The following is a 15,989-nucleotide window of genomic DNA, read 5'->3' as shown; positions in this document are numbered from 1 at the left end:
GTGGGGACCTACACACCGCTCATCAAGCCATGCTGTGGCAGTGTCCCACATACAAAATAGAGGAAGATTGGCACTGATGTTAGCTACAATCTTCCTCAAGCAAAAAGAGGAAGATTGGCAACAGATGTTAGCTCGGGGCCAATCTTCCCTTCCAAAAAACAAAATAAAAAACACTGATGCCCTGGCCCCACGACAGATACTAACTCAAGACTGTCTGGGAGTGGATCCAGACATCAGTGGCTTTTTAAAGCTTCCCAGGTGAGTCTAACGTTTATGCTAGGTTTAGAAACGTGTTTGAGAGACCTGAGGGATAGAACCAAGATGTCCAAAGTCTGTGTAATAAGACTTCTAGAAGCAGAGGACAGACATTGAAGGAAAAGAAATAATGGTAGGAACTTCCCTGAGGTCCCCCAAAGACTTATCTTCAGCAATTAAGGACCAGGAATTAAAGAAAGAAGACAAATATTACAATATATTGTGGTGATATCTCTGAACCCCAAGAATAAGGAAAATCCTTACATCTTCCATAGAGACAAATGGGAACCACCTTGTGCTATGGGGATGGAATGAAACCTACCTGGCCTGACTGATACAGACACAGCTTCTCCTCTCTTCCTCAGATGTGGCTCTCTCCTTAACTTCCCTGGCCCACTCCTGCTCTTGGTGATGCTCCTTTGGGAAGAGCTGTTCCTTGGGGAGAGCTGTTGGTGTTTAGAAGGCAGTTTGCTCTTTGTTCTCTGTCTCCTTCAGCCTGATCTCATCTGCCTTCTAGTTCAGTGATAACCTTCTCTTGTTGAGCTTGGAACTTTACAAATTTTTCTGTCATCCCAGTGTCATCTTGGAGGGAGAAAGTTGATAATTTGGTACTATCTTTCAACCTTTGACGTTTGGATGGTTTAATGTTTTCTAGATTTTGTTGTTGTTTTAATACTAATATAACCCTTTGCCTCCTACTTATTTAAGAACAGTAATTCATCCAAGTAAGTAGTCAGTGACAGAAGTAATTGTAAATCTGGTCTGTTAACTTTGCTTTCTTCATTAATTACATGTACTGAGAAGAAAAGTGAGTTTAGTCTCTGCATAGCACCAGTAGAAGGCACCCAGCTGCCAGCCACAAGGCTGGAAGACCCCAGGGCAAAAGCAGCATAGCTAGGTGAACTAACCACAGACTGTAGAAGATGCCAATAGCTCTCCTGCAACCCATAGAGGACAAGTGAGATTTGTGGGTGCCGACAGCAACGGAGTGACAAATATAAGTGATCCCACCCCTGGCCGCTGGAAAAGCCCATAACACCGTTGCAGACCCTAAGGAGAGAGCACATCTAGGTGGGCTGCAACAGTAGGCACCAGCAGCCTGAATCCCCCCTGTGACGGCCCCCACGGCAGAGGAGGGAATCCAAAGGGCCACTGTGGCTACGAGGAGGGGCCCAGGCCCAGTTAGCAACTGCGGACAGGGTTCCTGGTTGGTGCAGTATAAACAGCTGCTCCCCCACCGCAGCAGCTGAAACAAGTGAAAGGAGCAACTAAACTCTATCTCCATGCGGAGGCACAAATCAACAACATCAAGCAATATGAAAAAATACATTAAATCTCCAGAACAGAAAGAAAGTAACAAATACACAGAAAACAATCCCAAAGAAAATGAGATATATAACCTAAATGATGATGACTTCAAAACAGCCATCATTAAAACTCTCAATGAGTTAAGAGAGAATTCTGACCGACAACTCAACGAGTTCAGGAGCTATGTCACAAAAGAGTTTGATACGATAAAGAAGAACCAAACAGAAATATTGGAAATGAAGAACACAATAGAGGAGATTAAGAAAAATCTAGATGCTCTGAACAGTAGGGCCTATAATATGGAGGAAAGAATTAGCAATTTGGAAGATGGCAATATAGAATTGCTGCGGGCAGAGGAGGAGAGAGAAGCAAGACTAAAAAGAAGTGAAGAAACTCTCCGAGAATTATCAGACACAATTAGGAGATGCAACGTAAGGATTATAGGTATACCAGAGGGAGAAGAGAAGGAGAAAGGGGCAGAAAGCCTATTCAAAGAAATAATGGCTGAGAACTTCCCAAATCTGGTGAGAGAGATGGATCTTCAGGTGACAGAAGCCAATAGATCTCCAAACTTTATCAATGCAAGAAGACCAACTCCACGGCATATAGTAGTGAAGCTAGCAAAAGTCAACGACAAGGAGAAAATACTAGGGACAGCCAGGCAAAAGAAACTAACCTACAAAGGAACCCCCATCAGGCTATCAGCAGATTTCTCAGCAGAAACTTTACAGGCTAGAAGAGAGTGGAATGATATACTCCAAAATCTGAAGGACAAAAATCTACAGCCGAGAATTCTCTACCCAGTGAAAATATCCTTCAAATACGATGGAGAAATAAAAACTTTCCCAGATAAACAAAAATTAAGGGAGTTCATTGCCACAAAACCTCCTCTTCAGGAAATCCTCAGGAAAACCCTCATTCCTGAAAAATCCAAAAAAGGAAAGGGGCTACAAAACCAAGAGCAGAGGAGATAAGTAGAAGGACAACAACAGAGAGTAGCAGCTCTACATCAGAACAGATTAAACCATGGGACGAGAAACAAAGGAAACTGAAGAAAACTGGAAAACAAGACACAAAATGGTAGTGGTAGGCCCCCACGTCTCAATAATCACTCTAAATGTAAATGGATTGAACTCCCCAATCAAAAGACACAGAGTGGCAGGATGGATCAAAGAACAAGATCCAACAATATGCTGCCTCCAGGAAACACACCTCAGCCCCAAAGACAAACACAGACTCAGAGTGAAGGGATGGAGAACAATACTCCAAGCTAATAATGAACAAAAGAAAGCAGGTGTCGCTATACTAATATCAGACAAGGTAGATTTCAAAGCAAAACAGATAAAGAAAGATAAAGAGGGACAGTATATAATGATAAAAGGGACTCTCCACCAAGAAGACATAACGCTTATAAATATATACGCACCCAACACAGGAGCACCAAAATTTGTAAAGCAACTCTTAATAGAACTAAAAGAAGACATCAACAACAATACAATAATAGTAGGGGACCTCAACACACCATTAACACCAATGGACAGAACATCCAGACAGAAAATCAGCAAGGAAATAATAGAATTAAATGAAAAATTAGACCAGATGGACTTAATAGATATATATAGAACACTTCATCCAAAAACAGCAGGTTACACATTCTTCTCAAGTGCACATGGAACGTTCTCAAGGATTGACCATATTTTGGGAACCAAAGCAAACATCAATAAATACAAGAGAGTTGAAATAATATCAAGCATTTTTTCTGATCACAATGCTATTAAACTAGAAATCAACTACAAGAAAAAAGCAGAGAAAGGTGCAAAAATGTGGAGACTAAACAACACGCTTCTCAACAAACAATGGATCATTGAAGAAATTAAAGAAGAAATCAAATTTTATCTGGAGACTAATGAAAATGAGAACACGACATACCAAACCATTTGGGATGCAGCAAAAGCAGTCCTAAGAGGGAAATTCATCGCAATACAGGCTCACCTCACTAAACAAGAAAAAGCTCACATAAGCAACCTCAAACGACACCTAACAGAACTAGAAAAAGAAGAACAAACAAAGCCCAGAGTCAGTAGAAGGAGGGAAATAATAAAAATAAGAGCAGAAATAAACGATATTGAAACAAAAAAGACAATAGAAAGGATCAATGAAACAAAGAGTTGGTTCTTCGAAAGAATTAACAAAATTGACAAACCCCTAGCCAGACTCACCAAGAAAAGAAGAGAGAAATCACAAATTAATAAAATCAGGAATGACAGAGGAGAAATCACAACAGATACCAATGAAATACAAGAGATCATAAGAGAATACTATGAAAAACTATATGCCAACAAATTGAACAACCTGGAAGAAATGGACAAATTCCTAGACTCCTACAATCTCCCCAAACTGAATCAGGAAGAAATGGAGAATCTGAATAGGCCAATCACAAGTAAGGAAATAGAAACGGTAATCAAAAACCTCCCCAAAAATAAGAGTCCAGGACCAGACGGCTTCTCTGGAGAATTCTACCAAACATTCAAAGAAGACTTAATACCTATTCTCCTCAAACTGTTCCAGAAAATTGAGAAAGATGGAGAACTCCCTAACACATTCTATGAAGCCAACATCACTCTGATCCCCAAACCTGACAAGGACAACACAAAGAAGGAGAACTACAGGCCGATATCACTGATGAACATAGATGCAAAAATCCTCAACAAAATTTTGGCAAACTGAATACAGCAATACATCAAAAACATTATACACCATGATCAAGTGGGATTTATACCAGGGACACAGGGATGGTTCAACATCCGCAAGTCAATCAATGTGATACACTACATCAACAAAATGAAAAACAAAAACCACATGATCATCTCAATAGATGCAGAGAAAGCATTCGACAAGATCCAACACCCATTTATGATAAAAACCCTCAGTAAAATGGGTATAGAAGGAAAGTACCTCAACATAATAAAGGCCATATATGATAGACCCACAGCCAACATCATACTCAATGGACAAAAACTGAAAGCCATCCCTCTGAGGACAGGAACAAGACAAGGGTGCCCACTTTCACCACTCCTATTCAACATAGTACTGGAGGTGCTGGCCAGAGCAATTTGGCAGGAAAAAGAAATAAAAGGAATCCAAATAGGTAACGAAGAAGTAAAACTCTCGTTGTTTGCAGACGACATGATCTTATATATAGAAAACCCCAAAGAATCCACAGAAAAACTATTAGAAATAATCAACAACTACAGCAAAGTAGCAGGGTATAAAATTAACGTGCATAAATCAGTAGCATTTCTATACACTAACAATGAACTAACAGAAAAAGAACTCAAGAACTCAATCCCATTCACAATCGCAACGAAAAGAATAAAATACCTTGGGATAAACTTAACCAAGGAAGTGAAGGATCTATACAATGAAAACTACAAGACTTTCTTGAAAGAAATTGACGATGACATAAAGAGATGGAAAGAGGTTCCTTGCACATGGATTGGAAGAATAAACATAGTTAAAATGTCCATACTACCTAAAGCAATATACAGATTCAATGCTATCCCAATCAGAATCCCAAGAACGTTCTTCACAGAAATTGAACAAACAATCCTAAAATTTATATGGGGCAACAAAAGACCGCGAATTGCTAAAGCAATCCTGAGCAAGAAAAACAAAGCCGGCGGAATCACAATCCCCGATTTCAAAACATACTACAAAGCTACAGTGATCAAAACAGCATGGTACTGGTACAAAAACAGGTCCACAGATCAATGGAACAGAATTGAAAGCCCAGAGATAAAACCACACATCTATGGACAGCTAATCTTCGACAAAGGAGCAGAGGGCCTACAATGGAGAAAAGAAAGTCTCTTCAACAAATGGTGCTGGGAAAACTGGACAGCCACATGCAAAAGATTGAAAATTGACCATTCTTTTTCACCACACACCAAAATAAACTCAAAATGGATCAAAGACCTAAAGATTAGGCCTGAGACAATAAGTCTTTTGGAAGAGAATATAGGCAGTACACTCTTTGACATCAGTTTCAAAAGAATCTTTTCGGACACTGTAACTCCTCAGTTGAGGGAAACAATAGAAAGAATAAACAAATGGGACTTCATCAGACTAAAGAGCTTCTTCAAGGCAAGGGAAAACAGGATTGAAACAAAAAAACAACTCACTAATTGGGAAAAAATATTTACAAGCCACTTATCCGACAAAGGGTTAATCTCCATAATATACAAAGAACTCACACTGCTTAACAACAAAAAAACAAACAACCCGATCAAAAAATGGGCAGAGGACATGAACAGACATTTCTCAAAAGAAGATATGAATATGGCCAATAGACACATGAAAAGATGTTCATCATCGCTAATCATCAGGGAAATGCAAATCAAAACTACACTAAGATATCACCTTACACCCGTTAGATTGGCAAAAACATCCAAAACCAAGAGCAACAAATGTTGGAGAGGTTGTGGAGAAAAAGGAACCCTCATACACTGTTAGTGGGAATGCAAACTGATACAGCCACTATGGAAAACAGTATGGAGATTTCTCAAAAAGTTAAAAATAGAAATACCCTATGACCCAGCCGTCCCATTACTGGGTATCTATCCTAAGAACCTGATATCAGAAATCTCAAGAGTCCGTTGCACCCCTATGTTCATCACAGCATTATTTACAATAGCCAAGACGTGGAACCAGCCTACATGCCCAGAAACTGATGATTGGATAAAGAAGATGTGGTATATATACACAATGGAATACTACTCAGCCATAAAAAAAGACAAAATCAGCCCATTCACAACAACGTGGATGGACCTCGAGGGTATTATGTTAAGCGAAATAAGCCAGTCAGAGAAAGACGAACTCTATATGACTCCACTCATAGGTGGAAATTAGCATATTGATAAGGAGATCTGATCGGTGGTTACCAGGGAAAAGGGGGGGTGGGGGGAGGGCACAGAGGGGGAAGTGGTGTACCCACAACATGACTAACAAAAATGTACAACTGAAATCTCACAAGGTTGTAATCTATCATAACATTAATAAAAATAAGAAAACAAACAAAAGAGATAATATTATTTTTTCATTATTTTTATTGTATAAGTAATTGCTCATTTAAAGGTACAATAGGGGCCTGCCCTGTGGCCAAGTGGTTAAGTTCGCTTTGGTGGCCCAGGGTACACCTGTTCAGATCCTGGGTGTAGACCTATGTACCCCTTATCAAGCCATGCCGTGGTGGCATCCCACACAGAAGAACTAGAATGATTTACAACTAGGATATACGACTATGTACTGAGGCTTTGGGTAGGGGAAAAAAAAAAAAAAAAAAGTGAGTTTACCAAAGCATTGTATGTATCTAAGAGATACAATAAAGGAAGAAATACTTTGTAGCTACAAAGTTCCATTTAGGATTCTCTTTCCTCTTCTGTCTTCATTACTGGACATCTCAAAGCTGTTAGTCCCTGAAGAGCTGTGCAGTGATCACTGCTGGAGGCTCGATTCAGAACTTGGCAAGTGCACCGGAAATGTGAGGGCATCCTCGGTGAGGGAGAAGGAAGGAGGACAGAGGAGAGAGAATTCTGGCTGACCATGCTGTTAAGTTAGTTTCTGTCTGCTCTGGCCTCAGATTTTTTTCCTTCTTTTTTCTTTTTTTTTGTCTTAATTATGTTAAAATATACATAACATAAAATTTACCCTTTTAACCGTTTTTAAATGGACAGTGCAGTGGCAGTAAGTGCATCCACATTGTTGTGCAGTTGTCAGTACTATTCTCGAGAGCTTTTTCGTGTTCCCAGATAGAAACTCTGTACCCATTAAACAACTTCTCGCTCTTCCTCCCTCCCCGCAAACCCTGTAACCTCTATTCTACTTTCTGTCTCTATGAATTTGTCTATTCTAGGTACCTCGTATAAGTAAAATGGTATATTTGTCCTTTTGTGTCTGGCTTATTTCACTTAGCATAATGTTATCAAGGTTCATCCATGTTGTAACATGGATCAGAATTTCATTCCTTTTTATGGCTGGATAATATTCGTTTTAATAATAATAATAATAATATGTAATCCATATATACACTCACCATACAATGTTTATGGACACGTGGATTGTTTCCACCTTTTGGCTATTGTGAATAGTGCTGCTGTGAACATTGGTGTATGAGTGTCTGTCTGAATCTCTGCTTTCACTTCTGTGGGTGTAAACCTAGGAGTGGAATAGCTGGATCATATGGTAATTCTATGTTTAACATTTTGAGAAACCACCAGTCTTTTCCACAGAGGCTGCACCATTTTACACTCTCACTGGCAGTGCATGAGCGTTCCAGTTTCTCTACATCCTCACCAACACTTGTCATGTTCTCTTTTTTGATAACAGCCATCCTAATGGGTGTGAAGTGGTATCTCATTGTAATTTTGATTTGCGTTTCCCTTATGACTAGTGATGTTGAGTGTCTTTTCATGAACTTATTGGCCATTTGTATATCTTTTCACAGGTTTCTTTTTTAAAGGAGAAAAAATAAGTGTTTGAGCGTGTATAGGAGTATTGTTCATCATCTCCCCATTCCTTACCCCAATGTGGAGGAAGAAAATTAACTGGGGGAAAATAGGTGAATAAATATAGTGTGCAGTTTCGTACAGGTGTATAGTCTATATGTGATCTTGTTTTCTCTGTGCATATTTCTCTCTCTTTTGTATGTGTGTCTTGACTAATAGATAACTTCTCCTGGCACTCCTGTGTTGCTGGACTTGAATGTTTGAGAGAGGCCTGGGGTTGAAAGTAAATGAGGGCTTTCCAGTTCATCCTTACACAGATATTTTCAAAATTAAGATACACTTATATTGATTCAGTTACAAGTCCGAGGTGTACCTCTTCCCTTGTGTTTTCTTTCCTTTGTGTTTCAGTTTTAGGAGGCTGAAAGCCTTTATGGTCTAGACATCTGTGGTACTTACAAAGAATGCTGCTGTAATTTTCTGTGCTTCTACAAAGTAGCCAGTTCCTATTTAGTTTTTTTGTCTTCTCTCTGACAACTCTCCTGTTGTACAGTAGAGTAAGCTGATGCAACGTCTCTATTTTAACAAAGAGGACAACACAGTAAGTAATATACATGAGGAATTAGCGGGTAAAGCTTTAAAATGACTTCTCATTTGGGGGGATCTGACAGTTTAGTTATGTTAACTGAAGTGTTCAGTGCACTGTTGATGAAATTTTAAGCGTATTCTCATTTTTCTGTTATGTCTCAGGTGTTTGCTGACTAGCACTTCGGAGAGAGCATGCTTATCTGGCATGTCCGTAACAGAACGAACTGTGTGTTCCCTCTCTGATGTACTGGGTAGCAGTTTCCCCATTTGGACAGTTCAGAACAGTAAGCTTTGTCATAGATTAATATCCATAGCTACATAGTGATTTTAAATCCAGAATAAACCTAGGGTAGGGGAAAAAAGAAAAGGCTGTCTCATGAAAAAAGTGAAACTTTCTCAGTGTGTCTTACAGGTTTTTAGGAATTGTCTGTTCTTACTGCCTTTTTTTCATGTAACACTAGAGCAAGGAAAAAGTTTTTTTAAATGTATTTGTTTTGTTTGCTTACAAAAATCTATACTCCAAATAGCATAATTGGAATTAAAGGGAAATACTTGGAAACTTCAGTTTATTTCTTTATTCTTCCAGATTTACCTGCCTTTGAAAGTTCAAAACAGTTTGTTTTATTATTTTTATCTTTGTGTTTTAATTATTCATGCTACCCCTTTTCATAAGGACTCCATACTACTCAGAACCATTCTCTGAGATTATGAAGATTGCTCGCATCTCTTGATGTGTTAGAACCAGAAATGAAAAAGCAAATTCCTTTATCAAATGAGAGTTAGAAAGTTTATCTAGCAAATCAGCTTGTACAAGTTTCCTATTTATTTGAATTTTAGCAAGCCATTGTTTTCAAAAGGCAGGGTTAGGACCAAAAGAAGATGTTTTTTGATTGACCATATTCTCATTAAAAAATTTAGCTGATCCCCAAATGATGAACATTCAAAAGGAAGGCACTGCCTTTGGATGTGTTGTAGTCATGCTTTCTCAATGCTGTGTTTTGGGGGTTTTTGTGGTATTTGTGCTCACTCTTGCTCTGTCTTAAATATTTTGAAAGTAAGTGGCAGACATCATGACACCTCACCCCTGAATACTTCAGCATGTGTCCCCTAAGAATGAGGATATTAAAACCATGATACTGTATCACACTCCAGAAAGCTAACAGTAAGCAATAATAATAATCTAATGTATCGCCTGTTTTTCTAAATGTTTCTAGTTCTCCCAGAAATGTACTTTCATAACTTTTTGTCTTCCTCAACCAGGGTCCAGCCAAGGATCACACATCACATTTGATTGTTGTGTCTATTTGGTCTCCTTTAAACTGGAACAGGCCCCAGTCTTTATTTTTTCTGTCTTTCATAACTTTAAGATTTTGAGGAGTCTAAGCCAGTTGTCTTGTAGAACGTTCCACAACCTAATTTTGTCTTTTCTTCCTGATTAGTTTCAGGTTAAACCTTTTTGGTAGGTCTAGCACATGTATGTTCCCATCACAGGACATCAGGATGCACAGTGGTATCAGTCTGTTATTATTAGTAATGCAGAGTTTGGTTATGATGCAGATCACTGTGTTCAGGGGTATCTGTCAGATCACTTCATTGGAAAGCTCTTTTTCCTTTTTTAGTAATAAGTAATGTACAGGTTCATGCTTTGAGACCGTGTGACTCTTCTGTTCCCTAATAACCTTTCACCTGATGGTTTTAATTTGCTCATTGATTTAATCCACGATTTCCCCAGGGGTCTGCTGGTGGATGTCAGTGTGTCTGTGAAGCCCTGGGAAATTTTCCTGTATGTATGTATTTTTCCAGGGATATGGTCCATGGTCCCCAAATATATAAGAGATTCCCCCCCCCCCCCGCCGTTTTTGAGGTACTTTCTACAAGTTTCTATGCATCAAAGAAGTGTAAGTTGTACGGTACTAGAGGCTGTGAACCAAACCTGTTTATCTAATTTTCCTGATTATCTAGCTCAGCATCATGTACAACTAGGTACTTAATTTTTGTTGTTTGTTTGAGGATGCTTTGTTCTGGCCTTTCTCTTATCCTGAGCCAAGCATTTGGGTCTTTGCGTTTGGTGTAAACTGTACTAGAAAATAAAGCAAAGAGGCTTAGGCTTAGCCCCTGGCTTTTGGTGTTCTTTTTGAAGATTTTTAGGCAAAATTTGATTTGTGTCTTTGCTGACACTGAAGTAAATTTAGGTCAGTTGGAAATGAGTTAAAGCACTGCAAGACATGTTTTAGTTGTCTAATTATCAGTTGTGTCAGTAAGACATTTTTCACAAGTGTAGACAGGAGGGTCTCGCAGGTGACTTTAGGGAGGTTTACGTCCATTATTAGCCTAATATGGAATAGCTGTAGAAGTGATTGATTCTTGACCTTCCGTGCACAACCGGGAGCGCAGTATGGAATTAATCACGGCAGCAGCCAGTGAGGTGTGCTCTGTTTCATCTGTTGATTGGCCTGTTGTAACATTGGTTTGCGTGGCATGAAAACATGTCTATCAGTTGAGTGACCAATAATAACAATAAGAGCTAACAGTGGAATAGGATACTTTTAAAATATACATTATGCCATTTAATCCAGAAGATTGCTCCATGAAAGTAGATATTATTTTTATTCTAATTACCTGGGTATGGAAAAAAGGCTTAGACGAGTTAAAGTAGCTGACATCAAACAGCTTGTGAGGAGCTTCTCGTTCCTTGTGCTTTCTGTTTCACCAGTCTAGAAGGGAGAGGCATTCCAGGGAATCTAAATATGAACAAAGCATGACCCTTGCTCCCAAGGATCTTTTAAATCCAACAAGTGTGTCTTATAAATATGCTACAGACAACAAGTCAAGGGAAGAGCCACGGAAGTGCAGAAAAGGGCAAACAACCTCCAAATTTAAGGTCAAGCTTGGTATGATGGAGGTAGCATTTGAGGGGGGAGGGTTGTTTGGAGAAGAAGAAAAAGAATGACCAAAGGCATGGACATGGGAAAACATAGGACTTGTTTTGGAGAGGAATTGGTCTAGTTTGGCTACAGCGTGAGCTGCATGAGAGAAAGAAGCTAGACCTGAAAGAGGTGAGGATCAGATCGTGAAGGGCCTTGAATGCCATGCTAGAGAAGAACCTCATTCTGTAGGGATTTTGAGCAGGAAATGAAAAATGTGGCCATATAGAAGACCCGATAATAATCGTGATAAACGCTTATATATACTTTTTTTTGCTGAGGAAGCCCTGAAGCTAACATCTGTTGCCACTCTTCCTCTGTTTTGTGTGTGGGTCGCTGCCACAGTGTGGCCACTGGCAAGTGGTGTAGATCTACACCCGGGAACCAAACCTGGGCTGCTGAAGCAGAGCGCACTGAACTTAATCACTAGGTCACAGGGCTGGCCCCTAAATGCTTATATTTTTGAGTTATGACTCTGTGCTAATCTCTTAACATACATTATCTTATTAATGCCTAACAGTAACTCTTTGAACAGTGTACTATGTCCATTTTACAGATGTGAAACTGAGGCTCAGTGAGATTAAGTTTGCAAATGTCAAAGAGATATTGCTGGAGCTAGGACTCAGACTAGGGTCTGTCAGCTTCCAAAGCTGGTTCTCTTTACCACTATGATATATCGTCATTTCTTCTGTCAGATCACCTGGTAAGTTCTTAATTCACTGTCAAGAATATGGCTACAGGAAAAGGACGTTTTCAAAGCTCTGAAAGGACTACTTCTCAGTGTGTAATCATGTTAAAGAATATAATCACTACCAAACCTGACTTGTACTGCTCTCTAATTTGGGACCAGAGCTGGATGGGAAATTGAAGAGTTGGATGATGTTTTATTTACATGCCTCATGGCATCAATACATGCCCATAGAAACTGTTTTTGTTTTCAATTTTAGTATCTAACCTTATTGGCTCTAAGTAAATATTAGGTCAGGTAAAGCTCAGTTCCTAGGGGAATTTTAAGTTGCGTAAGGAAGTGATATTTTTCCTAGCTAAAATATGTTTCTTCTCAGCAGGTTTTCTACTTATAAAAGACAATGACTACTGATGAAGGTGCCAAGAACAATGGAGAAAGCCCAGCAGCAGCTGTTGCTGAACGGGGAGAGGATATTACCTCCAAAAAAGATAGAGGAGTATTAAAGGTGAGGCCACAAGGATGAATGACATGTAGGGAAATTTGCTATCTAGAAAGATTGTTTATAAAAACCTTTTGGTTTGGCTGGAGGTGGAGATGGATTATATTTACTTAGGCTTATAAGTGCCAAACACCCACAGCTAAATTCTCATTTCATCTTCATAACTTGAGGTTTATTTTAATCCCAGGTTATAGATGGTGATACTGAGGCACAGCTAGGTAAATAACTTACCTGATACCTTACATCTTAGTACATGCACATCTGGGGTCAGGTCCAAGTTATTGCTCGCATCTCTTGACGTGTTAGAACCAGAAATGAAATTGCAAAGGCTGTCTCCCCATTCTCAGACTGTACAAGTGGGTTATTATTTTAATATAATATTTATGTATATTAAAGCTGGCTAATGATAATTCAAAACACTTTTTAAGGAAAAAGGGAAGCTAACTTGCAAAATTCAAGAAGATTTGTTTTTATGTGAAAATAGTGTTCCTGGAGCTGGCCCTGTGCTGAGTGTTTAGGTTCACACGCTCCACTTCAGCAGCCCAGGGTTTTGCCGGGTTTGGGTCCTAGGTGCCGACATGGCACCGCTCATCAGGCCATACTGAGGCAGCGTCCCACGTGCCACAACTAGAAGGACCCACAACTAAAGTATGCAACTATTTACTGGGGCGTTTTGGGAGAAGGAGGAGGAAAAAAAAAAAGATTGGCAACAGATGTTAGCTCAGGTGCCAATCTTTAAAAAAAAACAACAAAGAATATAGTGTTCCTGTGTGCAGTGAAGATATTTTTTGAGGTTTCGTTAGAGAATATATCTTAGTTTTGAATTAGTCTTCCTCCTTGTTAAAACACTTTATATTTTTTTCACTCTGCAGTTAATCATTTTTTCGTGGTGTTTTATTTCTATCTAGCAATGGTCTTATGAGACAATCAGTACCTCTTGATTCTTCCATTTTACAGGTGAATAAACTACCATAAAAACAGACACACAGACCAATGGAACAGAGAACTTGTAGAATATCATGTGATTTCTTGAGATTAATTTTTTGAAACTTTTTTCCCCTTTGAAGTCCTAGAAGGGCAGTAATGATTTCTTGTTTTGAAGTAGCTCTTAGTTTAATTTTTTTATTATAATACTTTTTTCCCAGCTTTATTGAGATATAATGGACATATAACATTATGTAAGTGCACAATGTGATGATTTAATACACTTACATGTTTTTGTTTTTTGGGGAAAATTAGCCCTGAGCTAACATCTGCCACCATCCTCCTCTTTTTTTCCTGGGGAAGACCGGCCTTGAATGAACATCCATGGCCATCTTTCTCTACTTTATATGTGGGATGCCTGCCACAGCATGGCTTGACAAGTGGTGCCTAGGTCTGCACCTGGGATCCAAGCCTGCAAACCCTGGGCCACCGAAGTGGAATGTGCGAACTTAACTGCTGCACCACCGAGCCGGCCCCACACTTACATGTTTTGAAATGATTACCACAGTAGGGTTAGTTAACACTTCCATCACCTCACATAATTACTATTTGTTTTTCTGTGATGAGAACATTTAAGATCTACTCTCTTAGAAACTTTCAAGTATATGATACGATGTCGTTAACTGTAGTCACCCTGCTGTACATTAGCTCTCCAGAATTTGTTCATCTTATAACTGGAAGTTTGTACCCTTTGACCGATATTTCCTTATTTCCTCCACCCCCTAGTTCCTGGCAATCACCATTCTACTCTGTTTCTGTGAGTTGAGCTTTTTTAGATTTCACAGGTAAATGATATTGTACAATATCTTTCTTTCTTTCTCTGGCTTATTTCACTTAGGATAATGCCCTCAGGGTCCATCCATGTTGTCACAAATGGCACAATTTCCTTCTTTCTCATGGCTGAAAAATATTCTACTGTGTGTGTGTGTGTGTGTGTGTACACGCATACATACACCATGTCTTCTTTCTCCATTCATCTATAGATGGACACTTGGGTTGCTTCCATAGCTTGGCTGGTTGTGAATAATGCTACATTGAACATGGGAGTACAGCTGTCTCATTGAGAGAGTGATTTTGTTTCCTTTGGATTTATACCCAGAAGTGGGATTGCTGGATCATATGATAGTTCTTTTTTAATTTTTTTAGGAACCTTCATACTGTTTTCCGTGGTGGCTGCCCCAGTTTACATTCCCTCTAACAGTACATAAGGGTTCCCTTTTCTCCACATCCTCACCAACACTCATTATCTCTTGTCTTTTTGATAATAGCCATTCTAACAGGTGTGAGATGATATCTTGTTGTGGTTTTCAAAGATTTTATTTTATTTTTTTTTCCTTTTTCTTCCCAAAGCCCCCTGGTACATAGTTGTGTATTTTTAGTTGTGGGTCCTTCTAGTTGTGGTGTGTGGGACGCCACCTCAGCATGGTTTGATGAGCAGTGCCATGTCTGCGCCCAGGATTCAAACCGGCGAAACCCTGGACCACCAAAGCAGAGCATGTAAACTTAACCACTTGGCCACGGGGCCAGCCCCTCGTTGTGGTTTTGATTGTATTTCCATGATGATTAGGGATGGTGAGCATCTTTTCATGTACCTGTTGGCCGTTTGTGCGTCTTCTTTTAAAAATGTCTATTCATTTCCTCTGCCCATTTTTTAATCAGATTGTTTGGTTTTTTGATATTGAATTGTATGAGTTCCTTGTATGTTTTGAATATTAACTCCTTATCAGATTTATAATTTGCAAATATTTTCTCTCATTTCACAGATTGCCTTTTCATTTTGTTGATTGTTTCTTTTACTGTGCAGAAGCTTTTCAGTTTGATGTAGTCTCATGTTTATTTTTTATTTCGTTGTTTGTGCTTTTGGTCTTATATACAAAAAACTTGTTGCCAAGACTAACATCTGGAGCTTTTTCCCTATGTTTTCTTCTAGGAGTTTTGTAGTTTTAGGTCTTAGGTTTAAGTCTGTAATCCATTTTGAGTTAATTTTTGTGAGTGGTGTAAGATAGGGGTCTGATTTCATTCTTCTGCGTGTGATTATCCAGTTTTCCCAGCACTACTTATTGAAGAGACTGTTCTTTCCTCATTGAGTGTTCTTGGCTCCCTTGTCAAATAGTAGATGACTGTATATGGTATGGTTTATTTCTGGGCCTTTGATTCTGTTCCATTGGTCTGTGTGCCTGTTTTTATGGCAGTAGCATCCCGTTTTGATTACTATAGCTTTGTGACATAGTTTGAAAACAGGA

The 15,989-nt window shown here is 39.1% G+C and overlaps 1 protein-coding gene across 11 annotated transcripts in view; it reads left to right on the top strand.

Moving 5' to 3' along the window:
* FKBP5 (FKBP prolyl isomerase 5) overlaps nucleotides 1-15,989 on the top strand; it is a 128,321-nt gene that overhangs the window by 58,202 nt on the left and 54,130 nt on the right. For 4 of the 11 annotated variants that reach the window (XM_070245499.1, XM_023624815.2, XM_023624813.2 and 1 more), the window contains one exon: nucleotides 12,643-12,768. In XM_070245499.1, the coding sequence (XP_070101600.1) occupies nucleotides 12,664-12,768 (105 nt within the window). In that variant the 5' untranslated portion in view covers nucleotides 12,643-12,663. Of the gene's footprint in view, nucleotides 1-8,065; nucleotides 8,180-8,813; nucleotides 8,936-12,639; nucleotides 12,769-15,989 lie in introns of all 11 variants that reach the window. The other 7 variants (XM_070245498.1, XM_023624814.2, XM_023624817.2 and 4 more) reach the window with 5 other exon arrangements.

This window comes from Equus caballus, chromosome 20 (assembly GCF_041296265.1).
Source record: "Equus caballus isolate H_3958 breed thoroughbred chromosome 20, TB-T2T, whole genome shotgun sequence".
Taxonomy (NCBI): Eukaryota; Metazoa; Chordata; class Mammalia; order Perissodactyla; family Equidae; genus Equus; species Equus caballus.
This window is presented reverse-complemented; position numbering and strand designations above follow the sequence as displayed.